We start from the raw sequence: 17,537 nt of genomic DNA on the forward strand, positions 1-17,537 counted from the left end.
TGAAATGCAACTAATCTAAATGTAGTTATGAAAAGATATTATAAAAAAAAATGTAGTTGGTAAAAATAGCAGAACTAAAACTTATAAAAGAATATTTGCCCAGCGACTCACTACTTCAATCAGCGTAGCTCAGAGCTGTACCAGCTGTACCACCAACCAGTACAGATCAAACAGTCTGGAAGATGCTATGCCCTGCACAGACTGCATCCACCATTGCCCAGAGGGGAGAGGCACAACTCTGCCCTCACGGTCGCCTCGCCGTGGAGGACCTCTAGGAATGCCTCAGATGGAGCTTGCATGGCCAGAGCCGCATGCTCAGCACGCTGCTCCTCCCAGCTGCTGGCACCCAGGCTCCTGTCTGCAAGGAAAGGGGAAGTGTAAGACAGCTAGCTGCCTTTCTGTAATTTTGTGGTGTTCTTTGCAGTAAAAATCACTCTTTCACAAGGGCAGTAAATAGCCAAACTCTTTCACACAGATCCAAGTATTGTACAGCAATTAATGCGTGAATTTGTCTGTCCTGACGTTAACTAAACCATTAATTAAAAAAAAAAAAAAAGTGTCAGAAGTGCGTTCTGAAGGAGGTTTTGGACTGTGAAAAGAGGATTACACTGCTGTAGTGCTGGCTGATGAATGTTTGCAAGGCCAAGACTGCCTACAGCTGCGAAGTTAGTTTGCCTAATCATGCCAGGTCTTGGAGGTAGGGGTCTGGCAGGATGTGCGTTTAGTACTCTTGCTAGGGCTATTATGTTAATAGCATATATAGCATATAACTCATATATGACAGCACTACCTCCTATTCAATAAAGCGTGTCAGTAGTGTATAGAAGATAACACTAATTCCTGCTTTATGTAGAGTGTTAATAGTGTGTATGAAGTAGCACTAACATTGGGAAATTTGTTCAAACCAGAAACAGTAACAAGTGGAACAGCAACTTTTTTACCTTCCCTGCTATGTTTTGTGTAATCGCTCAGCAACTCCCATTGTATAGTCTAGCAAATACTCCCAACGCTGTCTGGCACATCCTTGATATAGGACTGTGCCTCTTTGCAGTGGGGGGGGGGGGGAAGGGGGTTGAGGGATTGTGTGCTCTTTGAGGAGCAGTGGGAGGAAACAGTAGTCAAGGTTGTGTGACTGTGCTCTAGGCAGTATATCTTAACTTTTCTTCTCCCACCATCTACGTGGAGAGATTGTATTTTGCAGCAGTTCCTGTCAGGCTGAGAGAGGGACTGAGAACAGTTGCACAAAATACTAATGATATGGGACACTGAAACCACATGACCCTTAAATAGTGACCTAAAGTCTGACTATAAATGAGGAGAGAGGAAAAGCTACTAACCTGATGATTACAATGCTGGGATAAGGGTGCCAGTGGCTTAGAGCTAAATAACTGCAAGGCATGGTGGCTGGGGTCTCTGCCCAGTGAGATAGGGCCGTAGATAGTGCAGTCACCAAGGAGTTGTCCACCTGGTTACGTGAACCCAAGCAGCAAGGAAAGACATTGTCAGGACCCTGAGTCTACTGATAGGCCTTAATTGCCCCTGAGAAGCCTACCTTGGGCCCCTACCCACATGTTCTGCCTATGACCTGGGGAGGAACCTCACCCAAAATATTGTCACACAGTTAACCCTAGAATATGACAAGCTACCTGAAGAAGACTGGCAGTATACCCTGTTTAGTGATGGGTCTTGTGAAGTTAGTGGCAGTTAGAATAGATGGAAGGCTGCAGTTTGGAGTCCCATCCAGCACGGGATAAAGGTGCATGAATGTGAAGGACAGTCGAGTCCAAAGGCAAAAGACTGGCCATCGATGTAGCATTGCAGAGGAAATGGCCCAGGTTATACCTATGTACTGATTCTTGGATAGTGACCAACACCCTCTGGGACTGGTTCACACAATGAAAACTGCCTTTGACAGACATGAGGATGGCTAACTTGTGGGGGGGAAAAAAATGCTGCTTGGGATTTGGAAAAACCTGACATGCAGGTGCAACGTGTCCATGCCCATGACCCCAAGGAAAGGGATACTGACAAACAAATCAATAACTGTCAAGTGGACGAAGTATCTCAGATCACCACAATCAACCAAGACCTAGACTGGGAATGTAAAGGAGAACTATTTGTAGTGCGTAAAGCATCAGGCATCTAGGAAGAGATGATATCTGTCACCGGACAAGAGACTGAGGAGGCATGGACTTTCTGGGGATGCCATTATACTATTAACAAAGGACTGCGAAACTTGTGCATTAATGAAAAAAGCTAAACAGCCAAGTTATCAAAACACAAAGGATGTTTAAACTGCCAATTTGGCAATGCATGGCAAATAGGCTGCTTTGGACTTTTGTGCAGTTGTAGTGAGATAGGGGCATATCTGTCTACCCGTAGCAGATATAACTCTGGACTGGCTGAAGTAGTCCATGTAGTCCATCCAGTAGTCCATGCCACTACTAACAACATGATAGTAGGTATCAAAAAACAAAATTGGTGGAGATGTGGTACGCCTGAAAGCCATTGGCAGACTTGATCCTTTAATTTCCAAAATGAAATAAAACAATGGACGGATGAACGTGAAGTGGCCTAGATAGCCCATATTATTCCCAGTTCTCAAGAAAAGTAGAAGCAACACGTTTAATTATGATTTTAAGAAACCAGAAAAGGCTGGAAAATGTCCCAAGATGTAGCGAAATCTCTGATCATAACAAAATAAAAGTAAATAAAGAGTTTAAACTGAAGTAGCAGAGAGGTGTAAGCTTAAGTAATCTTAAATGAACCAGTTTCAGCAATCACAGTTTAAAAAAAAAAAAAAAAAACTGTAACAGCCTGGTGGCTTTGACAGGTCTTTTTATTTTGTTTTGCAGGATGATCCTTTGAAGAGCAATAGCTTTAAAAGGAACAACCAAACCTAGCTATCAGATTGTTGGTTTCAGTAATGTTCTTGTAAGCAAGTACAACAAAAGAAGTCTAAGATGGAGTGTCAAGAAGGTAAAATGTTTGAAGCAGAAGGGAATCCAACTGATTACTACATGTACTTAGGTAGTTAAAAGCTGAGGGGTTAAACAAGTGTACGTGAAAGTTTAAAAAGTGATAGGTGCAATAGTAAGATGATATTAGTAAACCAGAATAGAAATGGATATACAAACAGGATCCTCCCCCTGTGGCTCACTCTTGTGCAAGTAGTGGAACTCAAGATATCTGATCTTTTAGAGAAAAACAGTTTGTAGCCACTAATTGGAACAGGAGTCTTTGTGTAAAATCTGTAGACCTACCAGCAGAGTGGGCGGACGGAACATGCTCATTCCCGCCTGTGTGAGAAGGTAAAAGCCACGCTGCTGTGCCTGTAATTGTAAATGCACCTATCGTACCCCAGTAATCACACTGGCAGATGAGTACTGTCCAGTGAATATTTTCTTTGGACGTGTTGTTCACAACTGTGAGATTAGCCCATATATATATATACATATATATACATACAGCTAAATAGCCCCCTCCAAAACTAAGCAGAATTAGAGACAAATTGCAAAACTATTAGAGAGCCTAGATACTAGCCAAGAGGTAGAGATCAAAGTGTTATGTTAGCACAGGAATGTATTTAACACTGCTTGCAGTGGTATGCTTTATTCTCCGGTTGGAGCTCAAACGCCTTGTTCCACCTCCTGGCTCATCTCATTGTTGTGCTGTTGGGAACGCTTGTAATTGTAACCACTTTTTTATAGTTCTGTATGTAATGATCTGAAGACTGTTGCAGAGGGTGTTATTTATGATGCAATTAACCTCCCACTACATATCATTAGATATGTGAGTGTAATGGAGATGTAGAGCAAGGGGTGGAATGAGTATTGGCCTCCTGAGCTGACATCACTTGAGTAGTTAGGCTGATGTTGGATGCCCTCAGTTTAATAGTAGGTTGCTATGTAGCAATTAGGGAAGACTGTTTTTTAGCTAAAGCACAAATATATAGGTATTACGAAAAATAAAGGGTAACAGTCGCAGAACTAAACTTGCTCACAAATGTTTGCCCAGCAACTCACTACGCCAAAAGCAAGCAACATCTCAGAGCGGTCCGCCAACCAGTAAAGATCAAACAGTCTGGAAGATGCTCTCCCCTGCACAAACTGCGTCCACCCCTGCCCAAAGGGGAACAGCACAACTCTGCCCTCAGGGTCACTTGGCCGTGGAGGACCTCCAGGAATGCTAGGGACCAAGCTTGCATGGCCAGAGCCAGCACGCTCAGCACCCTGCTCCTGTCTGCGAGGAAAGGGGAAGTGTAAGACAGCTGCCTTTCTGTAACTTTGTGATGTTCTTTGCAGTAATCATCACTCTTTCATAAGGGCAGTAAATAGCTGTATTCCATATGCATCCAATTACTGTGTAGTAATTAATGCATACATTTAGTCTGTCCTAACCCAAACCACAACACCATAGGGTTTTCAAGTTGTTATCTTATGAATCTGAAGTTGTTATTAGTTTGCTGTGAGCCCATGTGATATAACGTGCCTTTTAATGTTTCTTCTTGGTATGTATTTTGAAAATGAAGAGTAAGTATTCTGGGGAGGGGGGAAATGTGATTTTTTTTCTCCACGTATCATGCCATGAAAAACATGGCCTTTGCTGGAGTGGTGTCTCAAAATTATTGCAGGCTTCAGACTGTATTTCATGGAAATAATATCTGAAACATTTTGTATATATTGTGTTAACTTGATCAAACTCTGTTCATAAACATTTTATGACCTTGTGTGTCTCTGAATCTCCTGGTCCTGCAATCTGTTTCAGAATGGGAGGCACACGTAATACAACATATTGCACATAAGTGTAAAAAGCAGTAGTCTGAGGATTGTCAGTCTCGGAAATATATAGATGTGTTACCTGGAGCTTAATTTGTTTATTCTGTAGACTGGCTCTGCCATAAGATAGGGAGGCAGTCTAGTAATCGGTGAGTTCTGCTGTATGTATGTATTATTTAATTATTGGTGTAGATCTTCCTCCACATGGAATTCTAACTGATAGTCAGAATTGACTGTTTTAATTATGATTTAAGTGAGACATTTTAAAATTATTTAGGTGAAGGTTTCCTGTTCCGTAGATGAATCGTTTTAAATGTGCTGGTAATTTATACTTCTTCCTTTCTTTAGGTATTGATTTTTATTGTGTGGTATAAGTCATTACTATGAAGGATACACTGCATTTGCATATTTGCTTATATGTTTAAGATATTATTTTTATCTGTAATATTTATTCTTCTGTTGGAAATGTTCCATGCGTCCTCTTCAATTTCGGGTAACTCTTTTTGCCTGTATTCTGGTGTTCTGGGAGAGTATTTTGAGAAAATACTGCTGTATGTTTGTTTTCTTCTTGAATTCTTTCTTGGGCATCACCTGTTAGAAATTGTCAGAGAAAAGATTCTGGGCCAGAGGAACTGATATGCCCTAATATGGTCATTCTCACGTTCTCTATTTGGATAGTTACTGCAACACAAATGAAGTGCACAGATATGTTAATTTTTAAATAACTCTTAGTTAAACAGAGCTACCTCTAAACCTGTTGCATATACATGAATCAACCTGAGTTTGCATTAGCAGAACTTTTTTTCAGTAAGACTTTTATCTTAACTTGCTGATCTTTTTAGTGATTGCCCCTTTAGATAGGGATAGTCCAGTCATGGGATTACTTATTAGCTTTAGCTAATTTAATGTAATGCAAAAAACTAGATGAAGTATGGAAAGAGTATAGGCAAGCTGAATTTGAGCCTGGCACAAATAGATTGTGCTAAAGCTGGAAATGTTAAATAGTGTTAGTGAGGAAGTTACAGCTGGCATGTGAACCAGTGCATGTAAAAAAAGTTTTAAGAATTTAGAATGCAACATAGATACACTACTTCAAGAGTCAGGCTGGATACAAAGGAAGTGTAGCCATAATCATTAGATATTGTATGGGAATTTCTAAACTCTACCAAACCTGAGTTGGGCTTCATGATTCTAACTTGAAAGTCTGAATCTGTGAACAGTGTTTACCTCTGATTATTCTCCTGTAAAAGTCAAAGTGGAAATAGGATGCAGAAGTTTTTATGGTATTATGGCAAGGTAGACCATGCAAGGCTGAAGATTGGCATTAGCTCTTTTGGTTGCAGAGCTATAAAACTGCAGTGTCTTGTCTCCAGTTGAATTTTATAGGTGGCCAGTGCTAGTTTTTTTGTGAATAAAAATGCATTGTTTTGGCAAGGGAAAAAAAGGTCCGTGTCTTTAAAGAACAGTTTGAAGTAGGCAAATAAGTGATGAAAGCACTGCAGTTGTTAAACTCTCTCTTTTTGAAGGAAGGATATTGATTGACTTTAAATGTCTTTTCCTCAGTGAAAAATAGAAGTTATTAGTTACTGATTTTTAATAAAAAGCTGTCCCAATCATGGAATATATTATATACGGTGTGGGAGGGTTTATTTGTTTTGTTTCTGTTATTAAAACCTTAGCAATACTGACAATATTGTCTCCCCTTTGCCTTGCTGCTGCTTCTGGCCTATGCAGCTTGCTACTAATGAAGGTATGTTTTCACAAAGAAAATGCAACATTTTACTGATGCTGAATCTGATTCTAATCTCTTCTGTTTTACCCTGACCTCTGGATCCAGCTTGTCTGAACACAGAGTAAGCTGGCTGTTACTTAAATCAGGCTAGTCTCCTCCTCTTCAAAAAAAAAAAAAAAAACCAAACAAAAACAAAAAACCCTCCACTTTTTTTTTTTTTAAGGGTTTTGGTGACTTTTTGCCAACTTGGCAAGTTGAATTGGCTTACCTTTTAGCGAGATGGAGTGGCATAGAGGGAAAGCAAATGATACAGTAAGCCATTGATTCACGTTTTCTGTGGCAATAAGCCATTAATTCAGCCGCGATGTATTGTCAAGCCATGGCATCAACTTTGCAGACAGTTCTGTGATTCTGCTGCCCACAAGATCATGGATTATTTTTTGATCAGATTAGCATACCCATTTGGTTCACAATGGGAAAGCGATGTGGAAATCCATCAGAAGAACAGTCTAAGTTGATGTTGCTGTTGAAGACTTGCATCAGGAAATTCAGCGTCAGAGAGTCAGAAAAAATGGATATGGATAAATTTGTTATCTGAGTTGTAGGTTTCTGTTAAAGTATGTATTTTGGTTACTTGATATGACCAAATTAGTATGTATCTTATGAGTCTTTAATAAAAATACATGGGATAGTAACATTGTTATATATGGATTTTCTTGGTACATGTAAGTAGTATTTACATCTTTTGAAGACTAGGTTCTGCAGTTAAAAGAGCCAAGCTAGCATGCCTTCTTCTATTCTCCCTCCCTAAAAATTGAAAGTAGTAATTCACTTTCTAGGGAAAATATTTTAACAAGTAGCCAAATTGTATGTCTTAGTGTTGAGGAGGGCAAACGCAAGTTGTCTTTAAAAAAAAAAGAAAAAAAGAAAAAAAGAAAAGAAAAAAAAGAAAAAGCATAACAGTATTTTGGTTATGTTATGAAAAATTAATTTTCTTCTTAATTGAAATGTGGATTGAGTTGCCATCAATTTAAAGATGCAATTTTTGTCTATAAAAAGGCTTGTGAGGAGGAGTCAAGCAGGAAGAGCGACCCTCGTATTCTTTTTTAGCTTATTGTTTAATGAAAACTCATGATGCTTTAGTCTGACATATGTTTAATTTCTTTTTTATTTTGGAGAGGAGGGATAGAATAGAATTAATAAAACGTATTCCAAGATGGAAAGTGCAGAAGGAATGCTCAGATCATATTTAAGAAATGAAGTGGATGTCCTTTCACAAGGTACTCTTTTTTTTTTTTTTTAACTGTACTTGATGAGTACTCTTAACACCAGCAAACTGTTCAGTTAAATATAACCTGAGTTATATTAAATAACAAGTACTTTGTCCTTAAATAACAAGTGCTTTGGTTTGTGGTTTCGAATTTTCTAGCTATAATGAAACTGACAATATGCAAAATGTTGAAAAAAGCTTTAAATTATTTCATTTTAATTGTGGGGTGCTACTTTTTTTTTTTACTCCCTGTATATTAAATTGTACAAGTAGTTTTGTGTTTGAGATTTCTTAATTGATTTTTCATCCAAGTCTGAAAAGGTTGTATGCCTCAAATGATTTTTGCGTTCTGAAAAGGAGGAATTGGTTTTGCTTTAGAACTACAACTGATGCATATAGTGCAATTCAAAACTGTATATAATAGGTGTGTTTTGTGTTTTCAGAGCATCTATCAAATAGTGGCAAGGCAAATATTTAAAATGGGAGGATCATGACCTACTTTGCCAGGTAGCTATGGAAGCAGAAGTTGCTATTGTGGATATTTGTCGTTGTGAAAGACCGGAAAATGTGTAAGAATAGTCAACGTACTTATATGCCTTCTTGTACTTTCAAGATATCTCTGTAATTTCGAATGATTTTATCTAGTTGGCAGTTTATCACTGCAGCATCTGGTTTCTCTAGCAACATGTTTTAGGTGAGAGGATTGATTAAAGTATGTGAAGTATAATTGTTGATTCTTGTATTAATCAGATATGACCTTGAAAATAAAGTAAAATTGGATGACTCGCTTAAAATTCCTTTCTTTTCCCCATGCTTAGATGATGCACCCTCCTCAGTTCAGATTGGATGATCTGTTTCTTTGATCGGTCCAGAATCTGTTAATGATTTTAAGTAACACATTCCGTGTGAGATTCCTTTGTGAAAAATACAATTAGGGCTTTCCATACAAAGTTTGTAGGATGGGTTTTTGCTTCCTGACTTCTATTTGTTGATCTTGATGCATCGGGAGTTACTGTTAGTTTGACAAGTTAGGGTTCTTTCTAGTCATAGTGCTGTTATTAGTAGTTACCCTGTCAGGTGTATGAATACAATTTAGAACATAAATGTAACAGTACCAAAGTTTCTCAGTATATTGCTTTTATTTTGCACATACGTGTGAAAAGACATTGCAGAATTCTTACCTTTAAAAAATGAGCCTAATTTTGACTCAGTGGTGCTTTATGTATGTGTATAGGATGAAATGAGTAACAATTATTTGAGGAATTAACTTGTGCAGACCTTGCAAGCACGTTCTAGAATGCAATGTTGGCAGATTCAGACTCAAACCAGAGATCTTAGGTAAGCTGGCACACTGAAACAAAATGTCAAATATAAGAAAGTTTTAGAATTGTCAGCCCTGAAAAGACATAAGTATGTTTGGTGTACTTGGGGAGTGGAGGGGAATCTTTATACTCTTGATTGTGGAATCAGCATATTGTATTTCAAGCTGAAATGATTTTACTGTCTCATGGAGCATGAAGCACAAGTTAGATGACAGTAAAAGCAGGCAGCCAGTTGAAGTTTTGTTGCAGATTGCTTGCTTCATCTGATGAGCAGTTGATCCAGTCTGATGAGCATTTGTTCCTAAATAATTTTCAAAAAGAGCTTTCCGCCTGTGTTCAGGATGAATAAAAGGAGTAACTGATTGTAAGAGTCTTGCAGTTTGATCTTTTTAAAAAAAATTTTTATAGCTAAAAATAGAAGAGCGAATACTTAAGTGCATAAAACTTACCTAATTTAAAATAATGCTATTGATAAGTCTGACTTTGATACTTATGCAGTATTAGGATTTTTTGAAGCGGTTTGACTTTCAGATGCATCTCTTAAGAGTTTCAGGATATAAATGCTTTGTGGCTATAATATTTTTACAGTTTAATTTTTTCCAGTAAACTTCAAAGCCATGACAAGTTAAATCACACTGGAAGGATAAGTATGCCTTAGACTTAAAAAATAAGATTCGGACTACATGTTTAAAAATCTTATACCTGCCTAATATAGTTTTCCACGTTTTTTAAACATTATATTAGTAAAATGAGTGTAATGCTTCTAAAAGCTGAGATGTTGTGCTGTTATCTAGATGCAACTTTTTCAAGTATTTAACTGACAGGCTGAACTACAGGGAGACTGAGCACTGTTTTTTGAAGATGATTTGCTAACTTGATAACAGCAACATCCCTGAAATGTCTTAATAGTGTGTGAATAATTTGACTGTGCTGTTTAGTCTGAACTGTTAATTGTACTACCCTCAGTTTCCTGGTTAGAGGAGGAAAATTACAAAGACTTGTGGAAGGGCGGTGATGTCTTACAATGGCAGTTTCATCTACATCAAAGTGCGGTAGTGCAACTTAAGTTATACTGCCTTAGGTTGGATGCTTTAATAAAAACAAGTAAAAATATGATTCTGATACTATTTGAAAAATAAATTATGTTTAGTTTTTTATATTTTGGGTAATATTAGATAGAAAGGGAAAAAACCATCTATTAAGTGAGGTCAAAATAATTGGAGCTGGGTAACAGATGATGGCAGTGTCATCTTTTCAGATATCGTTGGATCATTTTCCATTCAGTTTGATGTTTGAAAATGTTGTGCTCTAGTTTATTCCCCGAAAAGTGAGTACAGTTATAGATTAAGTTGAGGAAATTTTCTCACTTCATGCTACAGAACAGGATAAAATATCCTGTGCGAGAAACATAGGAGAGTTTAGAAATTCAATTTTCTGGAAAAATACATAACAGAACTTCCCATTTGTACTTTCTGAATATATCTGGGCGTAAATACTACATTAAGCAAACTTTATTGGAAATTCTTGGGTTCCCCTAAAATTCTGAACCTGATTCTTCCTTCACACGTAAGTCTATATAGAACATTTTGTTTTACTTGGACTTCTGAGTTTCACATATAGCTGTGGCAGTGCACTGGCTGAATTTGGCTAAGATTTAAAGAACTGGATACTATCCAGCACACTGCTGTGATTATTTCAACTAATAGTATGCTGTCTCTGTGAACCAACTGATATTCATGTTGAGGAAGCTGGTTCCTGCCACATACTGCAGGTTGTCTGTGATATAGCCAGGGATGCTGTCATACAGTTGGCTGAACTGGTCGTACTTAAGCACGTTAGCTGTTAGTGAAAATATTGGTTGTTCATGGTTTGACTGTTGTACCTTTTGTCAGTTTTGAAAGGCTGAAAGTAATTAACTAGGTCATTGCTACCTGAAATAATGCATGTATTTTCTAGGTACAGAGGGTAGAACAAGCTTTGATCAGAATAGCTTCTCTTTCATTGAGGATTTTATTGCATACAGAGCAACCACACCACCACCTGATGTTCATCTATTCAAAACTGGACTGCCTAACCAAGCCTTCTGCACCCCCTCGGTTCTGGAATGAGCTGCTTGATGCTTCCTGATCTCAGCAGCCCTCTGTTGCTACCTGAAGCTGTGTTTGTAAATCCAAAATTTGACACTCCGTTTTAATATGCTCTGGTTGTGATCTCTTCAAAACAGTTATTTTGAGCACTGAAGAAGTTTACTCAAGTTCTTGAGTTGTGGTTCTCATTCTTTTTCACATCTTACAGTAAGATTATATATAATGTGGGTTGGTGATGTTACAGAGAAAGTAAATGGTCTAGGATATATTACATGTCTGTACTGATTAATGTGGTGAGGAACAGAGGCAGGGCACTGCCCAGGCCTTGTCTAATGAGTTTTTCACTGCATCCTTCCCCTCCGTCCTCTCCCTTCTTCCCAGCAAAGGATGAACACTGTAGCTTGGTAAAGCTCCTCTCCCTTTCCATTCTCCTGCTCCTGACATGAGCAACAAACATATATGAGCTGGAGAGGAGCTCTTTGCAATTCACATAGCTCCTGGATGTAATTTGAACCAACACTGTTTGTATTTATGATTTTAAAAAGTATCTTGGCTTTAGATTTCCTCATTTAAAACTTCTGCATCTATCTTGAAAAACAGAAAATCGAGGAAAACCTGTTTGGAAGAAGACAACAGGAAAAATGCATGTGTGTGGATAGTCAGTTTCATTATTAATCATTTTTTTCCAGCTGTTGTATAGAACAATGGGGATATGTTTGCATGATTTCACTAGTCCATTTTATTAATAGAAAAAGTTAAGAAAGAATGACTGGGCAACAGTTTCCAAAACTATTCTGTATGCAATTGTTGAAACTGATGTTGAATAGTTCTGGTGGTATGTTTTGGGGTTTTGTGAGTTTATATTGTGTTTCCAGTTACAATGTGGCATTTGCCAGTAGGAAGCATTTGTTTAAGTTGTCTTTCTGGTCTGAAAGCTTTGTAGTTCAGAAATTGTTATGAGTGGAAAAGATACTTTGGTTCATGTGAAAGTATATAGTGGTCTTCCGTGCTGTACCAATTACTTGATACGAAGTTTAGTTTTCTAAAAAAAAAAAAAAAAGTCCTATAGCTTTTCGTTAATGAAATCACAGGCCTAAAGCTAAAGTCATTTTCTTCCTTTTTTGCTATTCTTTTAATTACTGTTGCATGACTTCTAAAAAAAAAAAAATTCTATAGTATCTTGTTACAGGTTTAGCAAGGCGCTTCACTAATTAATAGCAGAGACAGTAGAGCTGAATGGAACTGACTGTATTGCTAACGGAGACACTGAGCATTCAAGCCTACAGAACAGCAGCTGTTTGTGCTAAAATAACAGGCATGTTTCTAGGGTGACTAATGATCAACTTGTTGAGCCAATGTGTTTGGAGAGAGTCTTTGGAGCAGAGGGAGGGAGGCTTCCTTGTTTCTGATCGTTACTTACTATTTTTTTCAACGTACTGAAGTTACAGCTCTTCCTGTGTAAGGTTGACATTTTAATACGACTCTGAAATTTCTGTTATTTGACCTCTAGTTTCTTTGAAATGTCTTTATTTTGGTGTCAGTGGCACTGCCCTTCATATTACTTCCTCGTTTTGGAGATAAGTTTTGCATCTCTGCCTTTGCAAACATGGTCTATGGGAAAATAAGCAATATGATATCTATTTATAGATTCACAGAATGGTTGAGGTTGAAAGGGATCTCTGGAGATCGTCTAGTCCAACCCCCCTGCTCAGGCATGGTCCTCTAGAGCATATTGCACAGGATCACATCCGGATGGGTTTTGAATATCTCCAGCCAAGGAGACTCCACTACCCCTCTGGGCAACCTGTTCCAGTGCTCAGTCACCCTCACAGCAAAGAAGTTTTTCCTCAGGTTCAGATGGAACTGCCTGTGGTTCAGTTTGTGCCCGTTGCCTCTCGTCCTGTCGCTGGGCACCACGGAGAAGAGGCTGGCCCCATCCTCTCAACATTCCCCCTTCAGATACTTGGACGCATTGATGAGATCACCTCTGTCTTCCCTTCTCCAGGCTGAAGAGGCCCAGCTCTCGCAGCCTTTCTTCAGAGGAGACATGCTCCAGTCCCCTCATCATCTCTGTAGCCCTCCGCTGGACTCTCTCCAGGAGCGCCATACCTCTCTTGTACGGGGGCGGCCCACAACTGGACACAGTACTGCAGGGGAGGCCTCTGCAGGGCTGAGTAGAGGGGCAAGATCACCTCCCTCCACCTGCTGGCAGCACTCTTCCTGATGCAGCCCAGGCGACCATTGGCCTTCTTGGCCACAAAGGCACATTGCTGCCTCATGCCTAACTTGTTGTCCACCAGCACTCCCAGGTCCTTCTCTGCAGAGCTGCTTTCCAGCAGGTCAACCCCCACCCAGCCTGTCCTGGTGCATGGGGTTCTTCCTCCCTAGGTGCGGGACCCTGCACTTGCCTTTGTTGAACTTCAGGAGGTTCCTCTCCGCCCACCTCTCCAGCCTGTCCAGGTCCCTCTGAACGGCAGCACAGTCTTCTGGTGTGTTAGCCTCTCCCCCCAGTTTAGTATCATCAGCAAACTTGCTGAGGGTGCACTCTGTCCCTTCCTCCAGGTCACTGATGAATACATTGAACAAGGCTGGACCCAGTACTGACCCCTGGGGGACACCGCTAGCTACAAGCCTCCAACTAGACTCCGTGGCACTGACCACAACCCTCTGCGCTCGGCCATCCAGCCAGTTCTCAATCCACCTCACTGTCCACTCATCCAGCCCACGCTTCCTGAGTTTCCCTAGGAGGATGTGATGGGAGACAGTGTCAAAAGCCTTGCTGAAGTCCAGGGAGACAACATCCACTGCTCTGCCCTCATCTACCCAGCCAGTCATCCCATCATAGAAATAGAAGGCTAAGCATGATTTCCCTTCGGTGAATCTGTGCTGACTACTCCTGAGCATCTTCTTGTCCTTCATAAGCTTACTGAAGACCTCCAGGATGAGCTGTTCCATCCCTTTGCAGGGATGGAGGTGAGGCTGACAGGCCTGTAGTTTCCTGGCTCCTCCTGGCCCTTTTTGAAGACTGGCGTGACATTGGCTTTCTTCCAGTCCTCAGGCGCCTGTCCTGTGCTCCAGGACCTTTCCAAGATGATGGAGAGTGGCCTAGCAATAACATCCGCCAGCTCCCTCAGCACTCGTGGGTGCATCCCATTGGGGCCCATGGATTTATGGATGTCAGGTTTGGACAAATGATCTCTAACCTGATCCTCCTCAACCAAGGGAGAGTCTTCCTTTCTCCAGGCTTTCTCTCTTGTCCCCAGGGTCCAGAATTCCTCAGGACTGGCCTTCGCAGTAAAGACTGAAGCAAAGAAGGCATTCAGTAACTCTGCCTTCTCTATAGCCTTTGTTTCCAGGTCACCCGCCCCATTCAGCAGCAGGCCCACGTTTTCCCTAGTCTTCCTTTTGCTCGTGATGCATTTGAAGAAGCCCTTCTTGTCCTTGACATCCCTTGCCAGATTTAAATCCAATTGGGCCTTAACCTTCCTTGTTGCATCCCTGCATACTCTGACAACGTCCCTGTATTCCTGCCAAGAGGCCTGTCTCCTTTTCCACATTGTGTAGACTTCCTTCTTCTGTTGGAGTTTTGCCGGGAGTTCCTTGCTCATCCATGCAGGTCTCCTGCCCGCTTTGCCCGCTTACCCAGAGGGATGCACTGCTCTTGAGTTTGGAGGAAGTGATGCTTGAGTATTAACCAGCTCTCCTCGACTCTCTTCCTTCTAGGGCCCATACCCCATGAGATTCCTTCAAGCAGATCCCTGAAGAGGCCAAAGTTAGCTCTCCTGAAGTCCAGGGTTCAGATCCTACTTGTTGCCCTGCTCCCTCCTCGCGGGTAAATACCATAATTCTGAGGAATGGACATCTTTTTAAAGAGTATTTTAAAGTACCTGACTTACTCTCCTGTTTCCGACTGTATTTAACTTATAAAGACGTAATGAAGCCTAGTTTCTGACTCTCAGATGTTTGCCATACTAGTTCACTATGAGTGCAGCCTTTTTTTACACTTGAACTGCAGAATCATGAGCACAATAAACATAAATCATAGAGCAGCTCAAGTAGTTTCAAAAAAGCATATTTTACTGTAATCTGGAAGAAAGAAGTTTCACCGCATAATTGGTACAATCCTTCTGGCATTCGGGTAGAGCTGCAGTGCCATCTTTGGTGAGTGTAGTCTTGTGCCAGAAGAAATGCTTATCATGAAGGGTTAGGCAGCTGCACTTACTTGCCCTGTCCACATGTTCAGTTTTGCCTGTTACTGTGAGGCAAGCTACTCACTTAGGTTAAATAGACTTTTCATCACAGAGAGAGAAGGTTTTTGCTCTGCTCGCAAAACCAGTGGCTGTGTAACGTGATGTTACTGCTGAAAGAAGTGCTTGTCAAATGTGTCTAAATAACAGGTGGGGAAGGATATCAAGGTGAGCTTTGTTGGCAAGATTTGGTTGCTCTAACTGGACTAAAAAGTAGCCAATCAAAACATATATACAGAAAGCAAAACATATATACAGAAAGTAGAGGCATTATAAGATTTTATAGCTTATATAGTAAAATTTAGTAAGAACTTGTAGTGTACCAGCTAGACTATACTAACTTCTTGTGTGGACTTTTTGAATGCTCAAGGCCTTGCCAGACTTTTTACTGGAGTGCTCTGTAGTAGTTCTTTGCCATGACATTAGATGCTTCCTCATGTCCCAAGTATTTGAAAGCTAGTTCTCTCAGCTCTTCCTGGTGCAGAAAGGAGAGAGGCTGACTTGCTTCAGAAACTTGAATTCTGTCATCTCTTTGTCGGTTCTGTATTCATGAAGAGTAGAGGTTTGGTGGTGCTGATGTTCATCAGAGTATGCCTGGAAGTAAGCACTATCTCTTAACTTATCCAGAGTGTCCCTGGCATATGCACATTGTATTTCAGTTTAAGGGAGAACTGTTGCTGTGCTCATTTATTTTTGTGTTCTTTTAGAGCATTTTTGCGTCAGCTTTGTTTTTGCTTTTAGTCAGTGACCGAGAAGACTTTTAGCAGTTGCGTTGCTGGATAGCTGGTGAGATATGGAAAAGCGTCTTTATGATGTTCTTGTACTTCAGAAATAGCTTGGTCATTTTCTGCAAAAAATCTGGAGCCTTCCAGGGATGTTTTTTTTTGCTCCCTTGTCTTCATTCAAAGTAATTGAGTTAGTCTCTTTATTTTGTTTGTATCAGAGGAAGTGCTTGTGTGGATTTATTTTGTTTGTATCAGAGGAAGTGCTTGTGTGGATTTGTTACTGAAGAACATACTAGAGAATGTTACTATGTCAGTTTTCCAGTAACTTTCATTCTGAGAATTAGTAAATTAGTGTAGCTTGAGTTATTGTTAGTTTGGCAGGACTGTAGTAATCAAATTGTGATTGCTTTTTTAGGAATGGCAAAAACTGATATGCTGTAGATGTGTAATTCAGTATTGATATCAAGGGTTGAGAAGGAATAGCATTTCAGTAGAGCAGCCAAGAAATAATAACAATCAAAATCCTGTGGCTATTAGAAACTAATAGTAACATTTAAAATAAGGTTATTAATTTTCTTCAACATAAACATGATGAAATATAGGCTTTATTTTTAAATCCTTATATCAAACTGAACATATGGAGATAGTTACAGATAGTTTCCTCAGGGAATTGGTTTCAAATTTACCAGTTGCAGTCTCATGTAGCAGACCTACAAAATATCTAATGTTTTAAGTTACTGATGTTCCCTTTTTCTGGCAAGCAGTAATATTCAAGTTGAAAACTATTAATTTTGTTAGTTCATTGTAAATTATAAATTCCATTACATTCTAAATTCTAGGAAATTCCATGAAATTATAAATTCCAGGAAAATTACAGATTTTCCCGTATATAAACTTATATCCAAACAACTTATGATGATTTGTAAAAATCTTGCTGTTACACACTTCCCTACCTTCTTCATAAGCTATAAATGCATAGCTTGCCAAAATGGTAGATTCTGGTTTCTGCCCTAAGAAGTTCATTTGAATCTTGAGGGGAAAGAATTAAAAAAAAAAAAAAACTTTTAAAATGATATGGATTAGAAAATAATTTTATTCTGAAAAGGTCTATTTTTTTTAGATATCAGTGCATTAAAATTAAATACAAACTTATAAGAATACCTGTTAGCTGTTTGATATTAACTTCAACTATGAAAATAGTAATAGGTGAATTTGATGCCAAAGTTTATAATGAAGCAACAAAATAAGTAAAAGTTGCTCAGTAAAGACACCTGCTGCCAGAGTCAGACATGCTAAAACACAAGCTTTTGATACAGCCTTCTTGAAAAAATGCAGAGATTTTTTTTGTTGAGTACACTTAGAAGTTCAATGTCTGC

General features: G+C 39.5%; 1 protein-coding gene across 11 annotated transcripts in view; it reads left to right on the plus strand.

Annotated features, from left to right (window-relative positions):
• The window catches only part of PTBP3 (polypyrimidine tract binding protein 3), a 63,489-nt gene that overhangs the window by 12,973 nt on the left and 32,979 nt on the right, over positions 1–17,537 (plus strand). For 2 of the 11 annotated variants that reach the window (XM_068927854.1, XM_068927853.1), the window contains exon 2: positions 2,856–2,979. The exons of 4 other annotated variants lie outside the window; for them this stretch is intronic. Coding sequence is in view for 3 of the 7 variants with exons in the window: in XM_068927847.1 (XP_068783948.1) it covers positions 7,767–7,790 (24 nt within the window). In the remaining 4 variants the exon portion in view is untranslated. Of the gene's footprint in view, positions 1–2,855; positions 2,980–6,512; positions 6,529–7,430; positions 7,791–8,223; positions 8,350–14,927; positions 15,022–17,537 lie in introns of those variants that run through there. 5 more of the 11 variants (XM_009676789.2, XM_068927851.1, XM_068927847.1 and 2 more) reach the window with 5 other exon arrangements.

This window comes from Struthio camelus, chromosome Z (genome assembly GCF_040807025.1).
Source record: "Struthio camelus isolate bStrCam1 chromosome Z, bStrCam1.hap1, whole genome shotgun sequence".
Classification (NCBI taxonomy): domain Eukaryota; kingdom Metazoa; phylum Chordata; class Aves; order Struthioniformes; family Struthionidae; genus Struthio; species Struthio camelus.